General features: G+C 39.9%; 1 protein-coding gene across 5 annotated transcripts in view; it reads right to left on the bottom strand.

Annotated features, from left to right (window-relative positions):
• Positions 1–21,198, bottom strand: part of SPON1 (spondin 1) — a 294,820-nt gene that overhangs the window by 152,455 nt on the left and 121,167 nt on the right. For 3 of the 5 annotated variants that reach the window (XM_069016536.1, XM_069016539.1, XM_069016534.1), the window contains one exon: positions 17,747–17,853. In XM_069016536.1, coding sequence (XP_068872637.1) covers positions 17,747–17,853 — 107 coding nt within the window. Of the gene's footprint in view, positions 1–17,746; positions 17,854–18,625; positions 18,732–20,153; positions 20,321–21,198 lie in introns of those variants that run through there. The other 2 variants (XM_069016538.1, XM_069016537.1) reach the window with 2 other exon arrangements.

Raw genomic sequence — 21,198 nt, 5'->3', positions numbered from 1 at the left:
GAATGTGCCTCCACTGTGACTAATAGATATTTCATTAGTAAGGACCTCCAGTCACCATTCAAGTCCAGTCAATAACATATTTTAAATGCAGTGGTCCAGAACTCCCGTTCACCCAGAAAATAAGCTTAAAGCACTCACACAGTTAGGAAATTTAAATAAGAAAAAAAAAAAGATGCTCTCTTATCCATAATGCAACAATAATTGAGAGAAAGCATGATCTAATCATGATCTAATCCCAAGTTCACTCTTCTTATTATCAGTTCTAGAAAGCTTAACTAAGGGCAGTCAAGAAAATGTGACCTTCATATCAGAACAAACCACCTGGGCTGGGTAAGAGTCATTCCTTACTAATTGCTACCTTACAGTAGTTTAGTAAAGTTGGGGTTAAATGATACTGATGAGGTGTCTCTGCCGTTTGAAATTAATTACATTGTTATATTTTGATAAGATTATCTTTCTTGTATTGTTGTATATTACCAACATCTTTAGCCCCATAATGAGCCATGCATAAGCAATGTGGGTGCCAGAGAAATATGTGCTGTGGACTCACACAGAAGACATGGACCTTATCTTCTGCTCACAGGGGCACCTCTCATTTACATTTCTGTGGCAAGGAACTCCAGGCTCATTGTCAATTCAATCTGAAACTCAGGAACTGCCATTTTTATTTCAGGAACAAAATCCCGGATAAGAACACACTTGCAACACCAGTCGATCAAAGAACAAGGAATGTTAAATTTGAGGAGGCACATAAAACATCTGATAAGGAAGAACTTTTATAGTGGCTGGTCAAAAAACGTATATAGATCATGCACTGAAGGCACCTTTCTGTCTGTCAGGTGCTCCCTGCAGAGGGATGATAAGAGCCTGTTTTCCTCCCCAACCATTCTCTCTTCTCCATTTCTCAGAGCATTAATTGCCAGCCAAAGGAGCCTTTTCTAATCATGAATTTGTGCAGTATAAAGTCCATCATGGGCTTAAGGGTAGAGGGGGCTTCTCTACTAATATAATCAATAATTATGTTACAGAGACGACACTTGTCTGAAATACAGCGTAACAACTGGCAGCAAAGTACAAAGGAAATGCTTCTTCTACTCTTAGGAACACCAGAACTGGGGAAGGTCATTTGAAATACATAGTAAAATGTGAGTCTGCACATTTTACTGGATCAGCATTTCTCAGTTGCTTAGTTTCTTCAGGCTTTTCATTTAACCTTCATTTCAGAAAATATTACACTACTCAGCATTATGACAACAGTGCCAAGAATAGCTACCTCACTTGGAGCTCCTCACTTAAGAAGGGATTTAAGGATTACAGAAAATACATATTTTTAATAGCATTATTGTCCTGCTTGGTGTTGGAGCTTTAAAGCACCAGCAGCTCTGGCAACATGTGCTATTCCTGTTCCTCGTGAGTGTCTCAATGCCAAAATATACATCCTAACCTAGCTCAAGCAGATTCCACACAAATTCTCATAGCCTTTGGAGGACTGTGTACAGAACATAATCTATTTCTGAGAGACTTAATCCACTGCTAAAACCACATTTACAGCAGAAATACCGGTGATCTGGAACTACAGGCTTTGTGCAGATAAACTTAAGAAGGCATTTACCTCCTTAAAAAAACTCTCAAATCTTTTGCTTAACAAATCTTTTGCTTTGCACCCACTGTGGGATCAGGAATGCTGCTCGTGCAGAAGAGCTGCAGGAAGTCAGGAGGAGCTTCTGGCAGCACTGACAGTAGTTGTGAGCAATTATAAAGCCACCACGTTTTTTGTGTGCATGTGAGTGTGTGCCTGAACGTTAGACTGAGTCAAGAGGTGATAATCCAGGCTCTGGCTCCTCGCACTTTTGATATGCTGATAAACTACTAATGCACAGCTTCTCCAATTCCTCCTTTCCCTAGAGGGCATCACAGATTATACGGGCCATTCACAATCAGTTCCCCTCCCTGACACTCTGCCCAAGGTTTTCTCTAAAGCCTAATCTCATGTTCCCTTGAGCACCCTTCCAGCAAATTAAACCTGCAGACTGAGAGTTTCCAAGACATAAAAAGTTCTGCTGTCTCCCTTCCAGTATGAGAGGATTCTGATTCAGAAAGACACACTGCACTCAGACAACAGTTAAGCCATCGTTTGGCAAAAAGGAAACTCTTGTGGGCAGAACAGATTGCTTCAAGAGTGTGGTAGGCTCTCTTCAAACACTGACTGAAGTCAGTTAACTGCTGAGACTAAAAGAAAAGCTCATATTAAAACATGGTTTTGACAATTTTCTGAACAGTGTCTTGCCCTAAATGTTCATTAGGGGAACAAAACAGTGACATGAGTAATAGAAAAGTAACTAAAAGCTTCAATGGTTGTATGGGTCTGTGTGTGAGGCTGTGTGTTGGTGGTTTTGTTGGAGTTTGGGGCTTTTTGTGTTTTTTTTCCGAAGAGGTTCTCTATTCTCTTGAATACAGCAGTGCATTTCCTCATGGTATAAGATGTCTTCTGGAGGAAATAATCCTGCAAAAAGGGATTCTGAAAAAAGTAGAGTAACAAAGAAATTTGGTAAAGGTTTTTAATAAAATTCTTGATTGCTCTGCAAATTGAACTATTCTAAAAACAGAGCTGTAAAATGAAATGGTAGTGTATCAAATATTACTTGTACACAGATCAACACTATAACAACTGAGCTAATCTCAGGGCCATACACTGAATGAAATGTTCACTTCATGGTACTTCCGTATTACACATGGAATTTTGTCAAGACCTTGGCAAACAGTTTTTTTAAACCAGATTTTAAAAGGCAGTGATTTTTTAAATCTGCTTCTGGAATTCTTTACATGTTCTAAGTGAATTTCCAAGACAGGCTCGATAAGGGACAGCAGATTTCTGAAGCTTCAGAGGAACCCTATATAAAAAGCATTAGACTAAGTTTTCAGCTCCTGCTGCTTTGGCATGTTTTGTTTTGAAATAACAAGTTTCATTATGTGTGTAGATTTTCGGGATAGACCTCCCAATAAAAAAATTGTACTTCCATCTTACCATACATGCATATGGCAACACAAAACCTCTAGAAGAAACCACAAATTTATCTCAATCTCAAAGGGATTTAATTCTGATGATTACATTTTTCCAGATTACAAAATTGTTTTATTTGAAATTTCACTAGGATGAGTAGAAATTCAATATATGTATTTGTAGACAATAAACATATGTAATTGTAGGCCTAGAGGGTGGTAAATACATTTTCTTTCAGGGGTTCCTTGCAACTCAGCATATTCCAGGATTCTATCAAAAGAAAATTTCACAGTGAGAACAATGAATCAGTTGAACAACCTCCACAGGAACGTGGTAGAGTCTGCATCTCTGGATGTTTGCAAGAAGTGGCTGGACAAGGGTTGAAATAACCTAATCCAGGCTTCCTTTCACATGGATGGTTGGACCAGATGTTCTTTCAAGGTCCCTTCCAACCTACACTCATGTTCCATGATTTTATGAAGTAGGCATTCAATGAATTTCTGTCTCTCATTTTTTTATATGCATTACAAAGTGTATCTTTGCATTTCTTTTCCTTTTTTATTCCCTACACTTAATCTGCTACAGGTAGTCTTTCCAATTTTGAACAAAGCTTCTTTCAGCCCCATGACTTCATTTTCTCACTATACTTCTCTCCAAAACACTTACACAGTGCAGCACCAAATATGAGTCCAGACAACACCACTTTCTCAAACATGAAGTGTTGGTGTGTAGGAATATAAACAGCTGTCCCTTTCTTCTTGACTCCCATGTGAGGATCTGAAGTGTATAACTGTGAAAGTTTTTATCTGAGAATTTCATCAGAAGTGGCACCAATAGTTGAACCCATCTACCTAAGCATTTGCAGAATATGAGCATGGAAGCGCAAGAAATAACTCATATTTTCACTGCAGAAACTAAATATTGCCCTGCAGGTCAGCTCTAACTCATGAGGAGTTTCATGCCATCTTTCACTCCTAAAGCTGAATTTTGGTGATACAGGAAATCTATCTCAGTAGTTAGGGACAATCAATCACACCAGAGGCAGTTTGTTCAGAGGCATTTGATAGTTTCAATATTATTCTGAATTATTCTCAATAAATTTCAATGAGAAGCTGTGTAAAGCTCGAAGTCAGCACCCTGGATCTGTTATTTTTCTGAGCTTTTTCATCTTCTGGAGACTAATCATACAAATTTTGCACAGGTACTTGAGAAAATAATTCTATAAGGAGTGCAACTGTAAAACAACTTTAGCAAAAAGGATAAAAACAAAACCTGGTTTAGAAAGGGAAAAACAGTTCCTCACGGCCAGAAATTCAACCACATCTAAAGGAAAAATGAATTTGCAGGAGATACCAACACTTGATAAATGACAGCTAATCTCCAGAATGTGAACAATGTAATTAGAGAAGTATTAAAATTAAAGGCCAGGAATCATATTTAGTAGATTAGATTCTTATTACTTCTTATTTTCACTTAAAAAAAACCAAACCCACAACACTTCCATGTTATACAGAGCAGGGCAGGCATTACACCATCCAGTTTAAGTAATCCAAAATACATATAAATGTTGCTGTTTCTGATTCTGCGCCAAACAACAGGAAGAACAAAAACATTGTATGAATCCAAACACATTTATTTGTTTAAGTGACTAAGCCTAGAGTGTTGAGAGAGTATTTGGAGAGGTTTCATCACTTTAATCCTGTAGTAGGAAAGATTTGCTTATCTTTTTGATACGTACCAGGCCAACAGCTGTTATTACTGGACCTGTTTTTAGGGTTCCTACCAAATTTATAAAACTAGACTGTGTTCCCCTATTTTAAAATCTCTTTGTTCTATTTTACACTCGTGGTTGGAATGCTACATATTTAACAAACATTTGTTACTTTATGCATGGACAATATTTCCATGCAAGGAGACATGATTATTGAAACATTCCTGACTTGGGAGGCAAACACTATTGTGAAGAGCAGAACCCCTGAAGTTTAGTCATGGCTCAAGTGTGATATGTAATCTTGAGAAAGTTCCTTCAATATTTAACCTTCTGTAAAATGGATATCATCAATTTGCATGCCAGGAAAAATATTTACAGAATTTAGTTAATGTAAAAACTTTGAAGTCTTAATCAGAAAGACAGTATAAATGAACATTTGAGAGCTGAATTATATCCATAAATGTGAAAGCAAATGTGGAGGACTGACAACAGAAAATCATAAGGACAAGACTCTGTAAATTTAACTGGAAAAAATTTAGTTATGATTTCTCAAAATTCAAGAGAATATATCAAGTATCTTAACAATGAATTTAGCATTTTCTCCTGCCTTTAGATTTTTATCATGTTTTTAATCTTGCAATATTCCTTTTCATATGTATGCAAGTTTATCTTACTAGGCTCAGGCATATCCAACGTTTTTAGTGTACATAATGTGTATAAATGTAAAAATATGAACAGAAATGGTCAAAGTCCAGGACCAGCTTTCACACAGGTTGTATCAGGTTTGTTCCTCCCAAGAGGAAATCCCAAATCTCTCTCATAGTCAGCAGAGAGAGGGCAAATGCGTTCAGAAGCCTAAGAACACATTGCCATGTACACAATGTTCTTCCTGTGAAAGCTGCCAGTTGCATAACATCTGCACCACATACAAGGCTGGCTGTTTAGAATGTGGGTTTAATTCATTTTGCAAGAAAAGTAATCAGTGGAACATCAGATGAGTGAAAAGAAAAAAAAAAAAAAAAAAAAGACAAATAGAAAGTTTTGAGAAGGTACCATATGGGTCTTTTTCATCTTTCAGGGAAGTCTTACACAATGTCTAAGATATTGTTTGGAACACAGGGTATTGAAGCTGAAGCCATTATATAAGCCCAGTGTCTAAATATATCATAACCCAATTCTAATTCATACAAGCACTTTGTATAACCTTTATGGACAATAAAACTGGGTTACTGAAAGATTCTAAAGGAAGCCAAGAAACTTTGCACAGTCAAAAACCCCACTGCTCCTCTGCATGCAGCTAATACAGAAAACATTTATGATTGTCTTAATCTGGGATTTATCACAATGTGTGGGCAGATTTTCTTAACAGGAAGGATTAGTGGTTGGGGGGGTGGGGGGAGGTGATTTACTGACTGGAGGTTTTTCCTTTACTCCTACATGTGGGATTCCCACACTATCATGTAAAGAGAGGCCAGAGAGAGAGGACAGCAATAAGAGGCAAACCGCTGCCTTAGCAACCATTTAAAATGCCTCCCTGAAGCTTCCAGAAAGCATTCCTCATGTAATGGTATAAAACAGAGGGTTCATTTTCCTATGAAAGTGACCTATTGCTCAAGAGAGACTGTAGTGAAAAGTCTTTCTCCATTTTCATTATTTGTTTGCTACTTTATGTCCCCTATCTCTCCTACTCTGTATTCTTCCTATTTAAAAGCAGTCTGTTAGCTAAAATAAGTTTGTGATGAACAGGCTAAAGAGAGCAATAACAGGTATAATTAAGTCTCCCATACAAGCAGAGTCAACTTTACTCATACAGCTGAAATGAGTGGGAAGAAAGAAAAAAAAAAGAAAAAAGATTAAATTAATTCTAGAACAAAACCCTGATGTGTGCCTGACAAATAATGAATAAACACTGGCAATGCCCTAAGGAACCTCTACAACACTACTGACTGTATCCAGATATATAATCATTAAAGTTAGAGAACACTAAGTACCAAAGCTACCTCTTACATACTCATTCTCTTAAATGTTTCTTTTGAAAAGAAAAGCAGGTTCAAATGAGCTGTGCCCACCCACAAGGAGAAAAAAAGAGGCAAGAGCAGCAACAGTGCCTCAATTCACATAGATGAGAATAACTGGAGCCCAGTTCAATCTGTGAAGTAAACAGAAGCAGGATGAAGGCTTTTCAATTTACACCTACAGCCTACAAATTAGTAAGCAGTCTGGTAGGATGAGCTTGCCAGGGATTGCATAATAACCCTACCCCCAGCAACAATGCAGGAATAGGGAACAAAATGGTAGCTCTTTACCAGCAGGGAATTTCCCTTTCTAATTACTGACTACTGTGACAAGCATTCTCAAGAGCCAAACGTCAGCTTTTGTGCAACTGGATCGGGCAATTCTTCATTATTGTTGATTTATTCTCCTCTGAAAATTAATTTCAATGCTGTTTTAAGAATCAAAAGTAACTATGCATAAAAATACAAAGTATCTTCTGGCAAATATTGCTTGAGAATTTATTTGGTAAAATAATTATTTTTGTACCAAAAGTTTAACAGATTACGGGTAATTATGGCTTGTTTAAATATCTTGCCTATATCAGTATCCATTATATAGTCACTTGTCTATATCAGTTGAAACCAAAAGTACCTAATCCAGAAAATTCTGGTTTTGCAGAGCATGTTGTGTACATTCACATCCTGCCTCTTATGGAACCGTGAGAAAAGTGAAGCTGGATAAATGATTTTCAGTTTTTCTCACAGCAAGTGAAAAAGGAGATAAAACGGAGCAAAAGGGGGATGGTTTGAGATAAATAGGTAAAAAAAAAAAAAAAAATGCAACCCTCCTCTGAGGAACACAATTACAAGAAAATTTTCTGTCCCCTTTCAATGATTCTTCATATGTAGATTTCCACTTTGGGCAACTCCCAATAACAGATCCTTCCAGAGGCACAACTACTTGGAGTAGGAGTAAAGAACCATTTCAGAAAACAGAACTTTGTAACTATAGTGGCAAGAGGTACAAATCCTTGGATTTGTAGAGCTTGATTAGTAAGCCAAGCTCTTGTCAGTCCTGAGGTAGCTCTTCTGATGGTATTTGGGATGGGAACATCCATACCATGGCTTGAGAAACAACCTGACTCAGAAGGGTCTGTGCTGAGGCTGTACCTACTCATGGCTGTTCTCTGGTGTTTCCCTGCTAGAGACACACAGAAATGAGAGGCTGAGGAAAGGACCTGGCTCAGCCAAGGTAGGAGGCAAGAGAGCTCCCTATATTGAGAAAGGTCAGAGTGAAAGCAGCTACTCAGAGAAAGAGGAAGGCAGAGACAACTTTATCTCCTGCTTGAAGTGAAAGCCAGATCTCCTGACTGATTAGGCTGACAGTCCTGCCAGGCAGCAGGCAATTCTGACAGAGAGCAATTTAGCAGGTGAGAAACCATCCATGAAACCATTACTCTTGGAGCAGCAGTGACCATTCTCAGGAAATCCACGCAGATCAAGATTCAGGGGACAGGCTGGGATCAGTCCAAGTGATTAGCAGAAAGGTCACAGAATCACAGAACGTGCTGAGGTGGAAGGGACGCACAAGGATCATTGGATCTAACTCCTGGCCCTGTACAGGACCATCCCCAAGAGTCATACCATGTGCCCAAGAGCATTGTCCAAATGCTTCCTGAACTCTTCATGCTAAGGGAAGGGCACCTCATTCAGGTGATAATTAAGCAGAGGTTGGTTGAGGTGGACAGCAAAGATTGAAGAAAATCAGGATGTGGGATAACAGATCAGGAGAAATTCTGATGACTGAATTTGGTCTGTATGTCTGAAGAGAAGCTTTTCTGTAAGTACTTTCTTACACAAAATAGAGATAGAGATATCCTTACAATCCCAAGCTTCACAGAGATGAACAAGGTCACTTTACCTTGAAGTGATCCAGCATTGTGCTGGATGAGACAAGTTCTGTAAAAGTATGAAAGAAAGAGCAACATTATGTGGCTTTTTCAGTCTGGGACTTCAAATAGTTTCAACCTGGTCAGGGAAAGAAAACTTCTTAAAGCTACATCCCAGCCTTACTGCACAGTTTTCTGAGAAAACACCAAAGGAAAACAAAGCATCCTGATGAAAAACATGTCTGCAAAGTCTCTTGAGTAAAGACTAGCACTAAAGCAAAACATCTGATGAGATTAGGATGAGAGGGCATATTTTTCAGTTGTGTGAGTCCTTGCACATCATTCTGAGGACACCATTATGGATTTCCTCATCACTGCATGAAGTGAAATGACCAAAACCATCTCTGAAGGTATGTTGAGATAAAACCCCAAAAGGCAAACATGTTGAATGCACCAGAATCCAAAGATAAGGTCGTTTCCTGACAAGGTCTTGTACGGTTTTGAGGTAGGATAAATACCCTGTGATCAGATGACTAATGAGCCTGGGTTGTTAGGTCATGAGAAAGAGCTATCACAGCAAAGACAACAATCAATTACAAATGTTCGGGACAGCAGTGGAAGTTGAAACAGTACCCCTTGGCAAACGCCAAGAGGTCACTACTACTTCCCATAAAGGGAAGAGCTGTAAAGGAGGACTGTCAGGGTAGTCCACAGCCAGGTCTGGGAAGGCTACCTGTGCAGTCTAGAATAATGGAGGCTAAAAATACTGTCACTTTAATAATGCAAAAGTGCCTTCTGAATTCAGCAAGCAGTTCTCAAGACAACAGGCATAGCGAGCAGTACTTTCAGTCTAGCAGCAATTAATTCAGCAGTGAGTTGCAGTGAGAAGTGACCTGCCTGACTTCACTATGAAGCCTGGAGGAAGGATTTTGCCTACAGCAGCCATTCGTGAGAGAGTCAGGTAGGTAAAGCCCTGAATTTAAAAGAGCCATTCTGCTTCTAAGTCACCAAAACCTCTCTTAACACAGTGGAGGGGAAAAAAAAAAAAAAAACAAAAAAAAAACCACAAGAAAACTACAAAAAGAATAAAAGAAAGACCAACATTTAATTTAATTGGGAGACCTTCTACTGGCATTTGTGTACCTTCAGAAGTCCAGAGGACTGACAACAGGATTTTCTTATAGTCCATATAACCTGGAAAACTTGTCAAGCTGAATATTGTTAAGTCTTTATCATCACCTTCATTCACCCTTCTCCCCTCTATCCTCACTGTCCCAATTTACATGATGGGAAAAGAAAACACATCATGAGAAAAGACTCTCAGGTACAGACATAATTCCATCTGTCCATAGCTTGTCATTGTAGGCTGGAAGCTGACAGTGCTCATTGGGAGAGAAGTGTAGGAATAAACACATTTTCCCAGAGTAACTCTTCCTTTTAAACCCTGTGTGATTCTGAGGGTAGCATGCATGTCCAGATCCATATTATCACAGTGAGGATTACAGGCAGTGATAGCTCAAACAGTCCAGATCAGGAGGGAATACCTGATAAATGCTTTCTAACCTGATGCAAAGTGGATGCGAAGAACAAACGCTTGCTCTAAGGCCCCATTGATTGGAACTGACATGCTGAAGGTTCCCTGATGCTGCAGAATGGCAAACTACATCAGAGGTAATTCTTGGAGCATTTCAGGAAGGGATAGGAACTGAGAGATAAGCATGCTGATCTCTCTCAGTAGAGATACAAACTAGAGTAATTGATGACTGCCTTAGATGAAGCTGGTGAATTACAGGTGACAAAAAGGGAAATCTAGGAAGGAAAGCCTAATGGCAACATTATAAATTAAGAAAGAGCTGCTGAATAGAGGTTTCAATGAACCTGGAGCCTACATACATCTAGAGTTATAACCCATGACAGCTGCCAGATGGCAACTGTAAAGCATCTGACTGTTGCCAGAGGGGCTAAATGTCTTTACTAAAATTTCACATGGCCCAGGTGCCACGATCTGAAGAAAGATGATCTAAGAGGGGACTGACAATGAGTTAGGCAGTTTACCTGGGCTGGAAATAAAGGGATATTTGAAGTAAATCCCTTTAGAGTCACTGAGATAGATATGTCCACTTAAACACTGCCTGAGGAAGAACATACAGCTTTCACTGATTGACAAAACAGAGTTTGAGAGATCCACACTTCCAAGAACCAGACTTTGTCTCAGGGTGAAACAACTGCAAACGCAAAACTGGCTTCTAGACTGGAAGCAAGACCTGAACAGAGAACCCGCTTCAGGCATCAAATAATCCAAAACCCCGGGAGGCCCAGAATGGGATTCTGAACAGTGATGTGTCTGAAGAGCAGATTGGAATCTCCAAGGCAGAAGGGACCAGTGCTTCCAGGGTAATTTCCTCTCTTGAGGACTGATTTGTTAAGTGTCAGTGCCAAATTCAAGGAAACAATTCTTTAATGAGTCTCTTTGGAAGCTTCTTAGAACCAGGAAGTCTTGCAGTTTAATGCTAATCCAAGGAAGAGAATAAACTAATAGATATTTTTCTTGAACAGGAGATTTAATTAGGCAGTTCTGATATTTTACCATGACGTAGTCTGGCTCTGCTGCACTGGCAGTGTGCAAGGCAGGGCAGAAGCTACACTTGAGATAACCCAGCTCTGATAAGCCTTGGATCTGAAGAGGAGTCTGGAGTTTTAGCTAACCAATCTCAAAAGGCATGCTTTCTGTTTTTAGTTTTATCTTTTTAGAGGGTTTCTTTGGTTTGTATTTTGGCTGGGTTTTTTCCAAAACAGAACTTGAATCATCACAAATTAAATATTTGTTTAGGCATAAAACTTTCCAAAAAACATAAGCTCGTACTGAGACACAATCATCATTTGGAGTCATTCTCAAGAAAAAGCACTTCCCCAGAAAACATTAAAAAAACAAAGAAAAGAGAAAAATTAGATTAGATTAAAGAAAGAGGACTAAATATTACATGACCAGAAGTTAGACAGTTTTTTTTTCCACAGCCAAGCAGGGAGATAGGGAAAGGACAAAGCAAAAGACATGTCAGAAGAGAAACTAAAGCCAAATTAACTAAGAAATTTTGCATTTTAAAAGTGATGGTAGTGATATAGCAAGAAAACACTTAGAAAAGGCACTCCAGCAAAGCTGAGATAAGCAAGTTGTCAACAGAAGAGTGAGCCCAGCCTAAGAAACCGAATCCCGTTTTTGTTCAGCAGTGAACTAAGTTACTTTGCCAGTACCATTTAATATTTATTTCCTCTTTTTACCTGTCTTAGCAGTTCAAAGATCCACTGTAGTAAAATACATAACGAAACAGTATTCAGAAATTTCTTATATTTTCCGAATTCGGCTGTGAAACGTTATGGTTTGAATCATTCATCCTTATGAGACACAGCAGCCATGTAGACAGTCAGCTGGGGGAGTGCCCAAGGTGCAACTAACCAGAGTCAGGTGATGCAAAACCTGGAAAACGTTATAATGTAGAGATTTTTTTGTCTCATTCAAAGCACGAGCTGAAACCAGAACAAAAATGTAAAGGAAGGAAGTAAAAACTGTCCAGTTGGAATCCAGTTTGGTTCTTCTACAGCCTCATCAGTAGCAAAGAAAGACTATCAGAGCTGCTTCTGTTCTGCAAGTTCCTGGTGCTCATCACTCTCTTCCACTTCCTTTTACTGTTCTAAAACAAAGCAAAACTACCTACTGGGACAATTTCTTAACCAAAATCTTGCCTATAAGTGGTTCAGGTTGAGGTTTTTCCAGTGTACCAGAGATATTTCCATTTAATCTCATTCAAAGCATTCACATTTTCCAGTTGGTGCTAAAACTGGCAGTGGTAGATACCTTTCTGGGGATTTTTACTTTTAAATTCATATTTAATCCCTGAATATCATGATATGGAACTTGGAGTTCTAGAAAAATGGGTGGAAGGGTTTAATCAAGGTTAAACAATTCCACCCTACGGGAAAGGTGAACTAGAGCTTGGTTTACCATTATAAAATAAAGGGGGTTTATGCCTAGGATAATACTTGCAGTGACTCTTATGCAAAGAAAATTTGGGAATACTCTTGCAAATGCAAAAGAAGGAGAAATTTTAAATTTTACAGACTCAGAATTCACGTCTACCTGCTTAGTCTACAAGTTCTATAGCTGGCATATTGTGATTCTTTCCTATTTAAAATACTCCTGTAATTATAGCTTTGGATCATTACTCCGTATGCTTTTAAGCAGTAAGATGACAGACTCTGTTTCAGTGATGAGACACTGGGACAGGGAATGTAGAGAATGCAAACATGAGCAAAATACTTGGAAGTTCGGGGCACTTGTTAGAGAAAACGACATCATTTCATACAGCTCAGAATAAGCTATTTCCCAAGCAACCTGATGAGTTTATATTGGGATACAAGGTTAAAAAAACCCCCAAACATACAAACCTAACAGAACATCAAGATTACCCAAGTATAACTGGATTTTCAATATAAAAAGCTTCAAAAATAATTGCAGTCATTAATTCTTTTAAAAACTATAAAACAAGCTTTGCTTATAAATGCAAGAATAAATCACTTGAAATGGCTAAAAGCCTTTCAAGACTGCTTCTTTCAAAACGCAGTGTATCAAGAAGATGTAAGGTTCCTATAAAATACTGGAACACGGCATTAGAGGAGCTGCTTTTCTAAGAAGTTGTAAAGATACCTTTTAATCTAAATGCCTTGCTAAGCACATCAGCCAACTAAACAGCATTAAAAGAACTTTTGGGTGAACACATTTGGGTGACCAAAAACAAAGGACACGTTTGGGCTGTTGTTTCAGGGACTAAAGGTAAAGGACCACTTTCCTTATACTTAGCTGACTACTCCAATTTTCTTTAAACGTTTTCTTCTTCAGCACAGCCTCAGGCTTTTATAAATACCACACCTCTAATGAAACCTTCACTCTTGCTACTGCTGTGCCTGCTCACTGTCCTACATTGCTTTTGCACAAGTGGGTCATTAAATTCAGTGACTTAAACTAAGAATTTTTTTTATTCACTCTAGCACAAAAAAAGCCAAAAGGACACCTCCGGGAGAACAATGAAGACACTTAACACTAAACTATCACAAAAATGCGGGTGTAAAATAGAAATCTAACAAGTGATTATGCCAAAGCAGTACAAAGAAGTGCCTAATTTTGAGTCTTTGAGGTTCAGTTTATCACTGTACATGAGAGAAAGAGGTCATGTTTGCACACCATATTTTATACTGAGTGTTTAATTATCAAATGTGTTCACAAATAGCACCAATTTTTTGGAGGAATGAATGGCATTTTGAAGGACAGGATTGTGGTTCATCACTTGCTTGATAAATTGGATGAAGCCCTACATTGAAAAAGAATAAAAATGCATAGACGGGGAAGATTCATCCTGAGCACAAGGCACTCCAAAGCTGTGCCACTCCAAAGGCTTACTCTGTCCAAATTCTACATGATGTTATGCTGAGAGGCCAAATCGACTCCTGTGTACAATTCTGAGGAACACAGGACTGGAATCTTAACTTGACTGCAGGAAAAGCAAAGCTGGAGGAAGATAGCCTGCAATGAAAATAGGAGAATTTGAATAAGGAACAGGTATAGTGTGTGTGGAATTGGAAGGAGAATAAAGAAAACTTCAGAATATCTGTCTCATAAGGTATCAAGAAAATTCTCAATTTAGGAAGACACCTCATAAGAGGGCAATTTAACCACTATTAGTGAAGACTCAGTTTGGATGTTAGTAAAAGATCTACTAAGTTCTCCTTAAATTTTCTATTAAATATATTTAATAGTTTAAACTTGGAGACATGAATTTGTTCTTGTTGACCACTTCAGAACGTATTGACAAAACATCCACCAAAATTTTTCCTGGAATATTTATCCTTCCTCAGAGAACAAGGAAGATAGATGAGAAGAGGTTCAGCTCTACATTTCTAATAGTCTGCATTATTTATCAGACTGAATCTATGACACTGCATGCATATGTTGATTAACATGGCCTATATAGACACTCCTGCAGTCAGTCAGTGGTGATTGCTGCCTTCGGGTTTAATTTGCCTTCGAAACAATTTGCAGACTGTTGCTAACCATTACAAAAGAGAAAGATCAGCAGGCTGCATGACAAGAGCTGGGATTGGTTTGTGTAAAGAGGCCAATGGGACAGATACCCAAAGCTTTCACCGGGCCTCACTGCCCTCCTGAGTTGTACAATTACCACTGGCACAAGTAAGAGCCCTACACCTGTATCCCCAAATTTCTATGGCTGTTTGGCATTTTGGATTCCCTAGCCATATTTAATTTAGCTATTTAACATGTGTTTGTGGGAGACAAAGTGATTTTTTTTTAAAGGCTGAATTGTGTCCTGTGTGTACTACAAGGGGAAAAAAAAAAAAAAAAGTAAGTTGGGCTGCATTAAGTAAACAAACAGTAAAATCAGATTTTAGTCTCAGGTGTCTCAGAGGAGAACAGATTTAGAACGGTGGAGTGCAAACTAGACTTCTCTAAAGGTCTCAGGTATAGACATAACCAAAAAGGGTACAGAAAAAATACCTGTCCAACCTAGAATTTTAACAGCTGTGCTGTTTATAGGATCATGACGCTGCAGCTTGACGATTAATAAAGATTGACTGTAGCTGGTGACCTGCAGAGTCACACTAGAGTAAATGAGCCATGAGGAGGTTACAGCAGGTGCTTACTGCACATCCAAGTGGGCTGCAGCACTTCCCCCACTCCAGCTGGACTGTGACCCCTTAAAACAGCGCTTTTCCAGCCCAAGTGTACCACATCCGTGTCAAAAACTCCACATTAGCCCTTCTTTACCACCTGGCTACTCCAGCACGTGCTCCTCTGCAGTACTTTGAGGCACTGCTCCTGCTGGTCAGTCTAACACTCAAGAGCTGTGCAGAGCAGCAGCCACAGCCCCAGCCGGGTCTGGCCTAAGCACAGAGTGCAGTCAGGTTTTCTCCATGAAAGGTGGTGTAACTCACACTTCACAGCTTGAAAGTGGCACTCAGAGGCTTGCAAGTCAAATGTTTTACAGTCTCTAAGTCATGGAAGGAAAATCTTGTTTGGTCAGCTTCCGTTTCCTTCTATCCTGGTTGTACTGGAAAGTTTTCTAGTATGAATGAAGCACTTGCTTCATACAGTGCTTTGCTTTGACTACTTATCTGAACAGTAGATATGTCTCCTTATGGAGGCAGAGGCTTATGCCTGTAGCCCAAAAGCAGCAATTTAGTCTCTTGCCATTATTAAGGAATTTTCCCAGAGTTCTGTTCCACTGTGGAACTCGTTGAATGACATATGCTCCATCTGAACACAGGGAAGACAGAACTGCAAGTGGCATTCAAGTTACTGTACACACAGCTTTTCCTTACTCTGCACAGCTGTTTAGCCATCCTTAGCATCCTCACTTTCTAATAAAAACACAGTGCAAACCCTTGAAACAAACATCTTTTTTCTTCTGGTTGCTACCACCCAGCCACGATACAAGGGATATCTGTATCTACCACTGCAAGCATTCTTTGGATACTTAAATGAGAATCTTACATCTGTATCCACAGAGGCAGAACAGGCAGACACCATCTGAATAAACTTCATTTAACTGTGCTAACGTGGGATGAGCATGGTGAGTACTGCTTGTGCCACAGATATAAAAATCTAGTTATAGATAAACTTTGGTACTCCCACCTGCCAATTAGAACACTGAGTTCAGATTGCAATCCATACAATGCAGCTGATTAAACAACCTTCCCTCAGCTGAGATCCACTGGGCTTTTTTTTTCCCCTCTATATAGAATTTCCATTTGCTTCCCACTCTGACAACTTCAAAATGCCTCTGTACTTCAGCAAAGCTTAGTGAGTTTCTCACTGTGAATTAGACATAAAGACAAAACTCAGGCCAAATTTTTCTCATTAGCCCCAGCCCTAGAGATACTAAAAACTGAAATTAAGAAATTAATGATGACAAGCTTCTTTTAAAATAGAAGAAGCATCACTATTTCTACTTCTTAGCAGTAGCTGATCCTTCAATACTAGCTTATTCTTTAAAAACCCAACCTTATTAAAAAGTCCATATTAAAAATATTTCTCCCAAATAGGAATGTGTTTCATTTTAAGGAGCATGGAGTTATTCCAACCTCAAAGAAGTTCTCACTTATTCTAGATTTTCTTACAAAGTGTATGAAAACCAGACAGAGGCCTCTAAGCAAATTCAGTAGGAAAACAGGCCAATTACTTATTGAGTTTGCACATCATATTTGCTATATACAAAAATATAGAAGAAATATAGGAAGAGACATGGATTTCTCTCTCCTTGCAGATCACCAAAATTGGAACTTTTGAGTACTTCTATTGAAAAGCTTGAAACCTGAGGCAAGTGAAATCTTCCACCTAGAAGTCGTTATTAAAATTACTATCAATATTATTATACATCCTGTAAATTATTAACACTATAATTCAGTATTTCTAAGCCTGGAAAGTCAAACAGCAAACAGTACCTCATGTGAGAATCAAACCTACATACATCATTTCTACCTTCTTCCATAAATATGATATATATTCTCAATTTCCAGAATTCCCTGCATGAAGTAGCTGAAAATACCAGTTTTTGAATCATTACTCTGGATTCCAATCCTTTTCATAATAAAAATTTCATCCCACTGAATGTGTTCATTAAGTAAAGTACTACTGAGCATAAATAAAACAGCAGAATCTAATTTATGAATGATAAAACAGTCGTTACAGCCATGGTAAATACTTCTCAGAGTCATATTCTACATCCCAGTGGACAAAAATATCAAGGCAAAGAAACACAAAACCCAAAATGTGAATAGAACAATTTTGGTATTTGCTTTGGATAGAAAGTTCAGGTGCTCTGGGCTCTAGTTCAAACAACTGATGCTCATTTTTAACTGTAAGAGTGTGGGAAGGGGAGCTGAAGTCCAGGTGCAGGAGCCTCGATCCCTTGAACATGCATGGGATGTAAAACATGCTGTGTTGTCCTCATGTCAGCATCCACAAACATTTATGCTTACTTAAACATGGTCTGCATTCTGCTGGGCATATAAAATCTCCCTTTGAGCCAGGAAAGCAGTAAGGAGGACCCCAAGGAGTGTAGATCAGGGAAAGTTCTCTCACCTGGAAAGATCCTGCGTGGTCTTCCTCTTTGTCACCTTCTTTTCCTTCCTTGAGGGCGATCAATGTGAACCCTCGAAAATAGGCAGGAGTGGCAGCAGAAAGTGTCACTGAGACATGATGAACAGAGAGATAACAAAAACATAACATTAACTGTGAAATCAGCCACTTACATGTAATTTCACTGTTTGAAAGGTGTGTGTTCTAAGTTGGCATTAACCAAAGCTAGAGCACTGATGACAGGGAGCCAAGCCGGCCAGAATACAGAATGTTCAGTCCAAGTTTCCACATCAGCTGAGAAACACTGGCATGAAATACCTCAGCTTTTTTATTTTACCCCCACTTTTTTTTAAAGCACATTGATAATCTGCTCAGATCTACAGGAGGGTTGTTTTGCTGGCGGTTTGGGGGTGAGGGCACACATGTTAGGAGGTTTACTTCTTTGTGGGGTTTTTTTTTGGTGACAGTTTTTTGTTTATTTGGGGGGGGTGGGTGGTAATATGAGGGAGCACCTCCTAAATATTTAAATTCAGCTTTTGTCCTGGTCTCAGCACAAAAAATGTGTTTTAGTACACAGAAAGTCTCTCTGTCTCTAATAGCAGATGACCACATTGTCTACTCCAGCTCAGCTACACTCAACACTGCACTCCAGCTTCTGGAGTGCGGGGATCTCAAAATATCCTTCCTCTGCTTCATCCTCAGGGCAAAACAGAGCACAAAGTTAAACTCATGGCTGAAGGTGACCTCTAAAGTTGTGCTGCCGGCTCTGATTGCCAAACCAATCCCACACATCAGCAAACACCCTTCTTCACACACCTGTCCTGACCAGGAAGGCAGCACTGGAGCCACCAGCAGAGAACAGATAATGTAATGCTGACTAACCTGATTTCACCATGCTCAACATCAGGATTAAACCCCTGATTTTATGCCAGTGCAAGATAGCTTTGTGTGATCTTTCTGTTTGCCATCAGCAGCACTCAAGCACCACCCAGCAACATTTGAGTTCACAGAATCACAGGATATTCTGGGTTGGAAGGGACCCACAAGGATCATCAAGTCCAGCTCTTAAGTGAATGGCTCCTACAGGGATTCAACCCACCAGGCTCTAACCAGCTGAGATAATCTCAGGGTCACCAGCTGAGGCTCTTTTGAGCACTATCAGAAAGACAGAATGAGGCAGAACTTTTAAAATTGCCAAACTCTCTTCAACAACTTATAGGAATCCTTTCCTGAAACAGCGGTAAATTTTAGGAAAAAAAAAATTTCTAGAATTAAACTAAAAGAGACAGAAAATGGAACTCTTACTTCTTTAAAGTAGCTTTTACTTTAAGCATAATGCAGACAGCATTACTCATAGGACTTTATTGTCACACTCTCCAACCCTAAAAGGCACAATAAAAACTGAAGACCACCCACAGTTTTCAGAGCAAACTGCAACTACCAGGGCTGATCCAAGAGTACCCACAAGAGACTCCCTCTCTCACAAACAGGCCATGAGGGGTTGAATCACATTGCTAAAAATTATAGATTGCCCTTAAGAGGTATGGATTTCAAAATACACCCCAGAGTTCATTTGGAACATATGGAGAGCTCTTTGATCTAGAAATCCGGTAGCAGAAAAATATAAAATAGGCTATGTGAAAATTTCTAGCATTATGCAGCTGTATTTGGGTCTAAAACTCATGGTATTTGTACAAACACCTAACTTTTCTGACTATATGTGGGAAAAAAAAGGATTGGAAAGACTTATTTCAATATTCAAACTTTTGTGTAAGTGCCGTGCTTTGACCTATAAACCTGCAAACACCTGTACAAGTCTGGGGTAGTGACTGGCATAATAGCAAGTCCCCCAACTCCCAAGATTTTCAACACACTTTTCATTCCATGGAACCTTATTATGTGGTTCGATGTCATGATTTTGAGGGAGAAAGAAAATTTCACGTATTACATACCAAAACTGGGTAGAAGCATAATGCCATGAAAATTTCTGCTTAGTTTACAAAGTATTGCTCCAATTCATTAATTCATTTTCTGCCCAATAATTAGTATAATTAGTCCAATTTTGCAAACTTCTGCAGCTCTGTCTAAATGAAAACCCACAGGCAGGCTCTCCGTTGCTCTAACTGAGAACAGCACACTGCTGAACTCAACAGAGATGAACACATTACTCCTGCTTGAACACTGACTCTTAGAAATTAACTGCCATAAAGGTCTTTTACATGCAACAATTTTTTCCATATCATATGCAATTAAAGACTCTGAATCACTATGAGTAAAAGGTTACACCATAAATACTTAAATATGTATGGAAGCAAACAGAGGATCCAGCTGTGAATTGACTCAAGAGTTTTCATTTTTGTCAGAAAGTTATGGATCAAACCAAACAGCTTTCAAAATTCTGAACACCTACCTATGTAACAGAGGAGATTTGAAATGCTACAGAAGCATCAGAAAAAAAAGCAAAAGGAAGGTAATTCCAAAGCCTGACTCATAGCTTTTGAATGCTTGGGGTTAGCAATACTCCTGCTGTGGCCGCAGTCATTTCAACCCCGAATAAATCCAGGCGTCCTCCAAGAGGAGTGATGCCGCCCTCCCCCAGGCTCGCTGCTCGCTCAGCAGCCGCATGCAGGCAGCTGTGCTCTCAGCTGGGCTCGGGAACACATCCAGCCGAAAAGTAAAACAAACCAAGCCCAGCCGGAGAGTTCAGCTGGGTCCATCCCCAGGCGCGCTGTGCCGGCGGCGGGGGACACACGGACACGGGGAGGGGCCGGCAGGGCAGGGACCCGCCCGAGCGCAGCGGGCCCGCGGGGATTCAGCGCCCGGGCAGCCGCAGCTCGGCGGTACCGAGCGGGATGGGTGCTTGGTAGCCCTGAGCTAGGCCAGAACCCTGGGAACAGCTGGGCTGGGAAGGTTTCCGTCAGCGCTCGGAACCAGCCGTGCGCTGAGGTTTGTCCCAGGCGCTCCCCAGCGCAGAGCTCGTTCCCGGGCTGCCGCCGCAGCCACCGGCTCTGGAACGGGCGCTTCGGCACGGCCGAGGCTCGCCCTGCACGGGCGGCACTGGGGAGCTGTCAGACCTCATCTGCTTCTCGCAAGAGAGCGGCTCTTTGTTGCGTAAGAGCTGAGAGTTCTTGGGCTAAACTCTGCCATTTTAAACAACAGCTGAGTCCTGCTCACACCGTGTTCACACTAATTAACTTCCACTGAGCAATATGAACTTCCTGCAAAGATCAGTTAAATCTCAGTGCAAGCCTCAGAGTTAAGGATTTCTCTTTAAAGGGAAGATTACATACCAGCAGTTACTTTTTGTCTGCTTCCATCCCTCCGGCAAATCTCTAATTACTTTACAAGTTGCACTTTGGCCCACACCTTCAACATGCTCCTCTTTCCCCAGTGTCCCAAGCTAAAGGTGGGGTGATCAAAGCAGTTGCTCCTTTGGTTTCAGGCAGGAAATCTGA

Source organism: Aphelocoma coerulescens, chromosome 5 (assembly GCF_041296385.1).
Source record: "Aphelocoma coerulescens isolate FSJ_1873_10779 chromosome 5, UR_Acoe_1.0, whole genome shotgun sequence".
In the NCBI taxonomy this organism is placed as follows: domain Eukaryota; kingdom Metazoa; phylum Chordata; class Aves; order Passeriformes; family Corvidae; genus Aphelocoma; species Aphelocoma coerulescens.
Note: the sequence above shows the minus strand (reverse complement) of the source record. Positions and strands in the feature narration are given on the sequence as shown.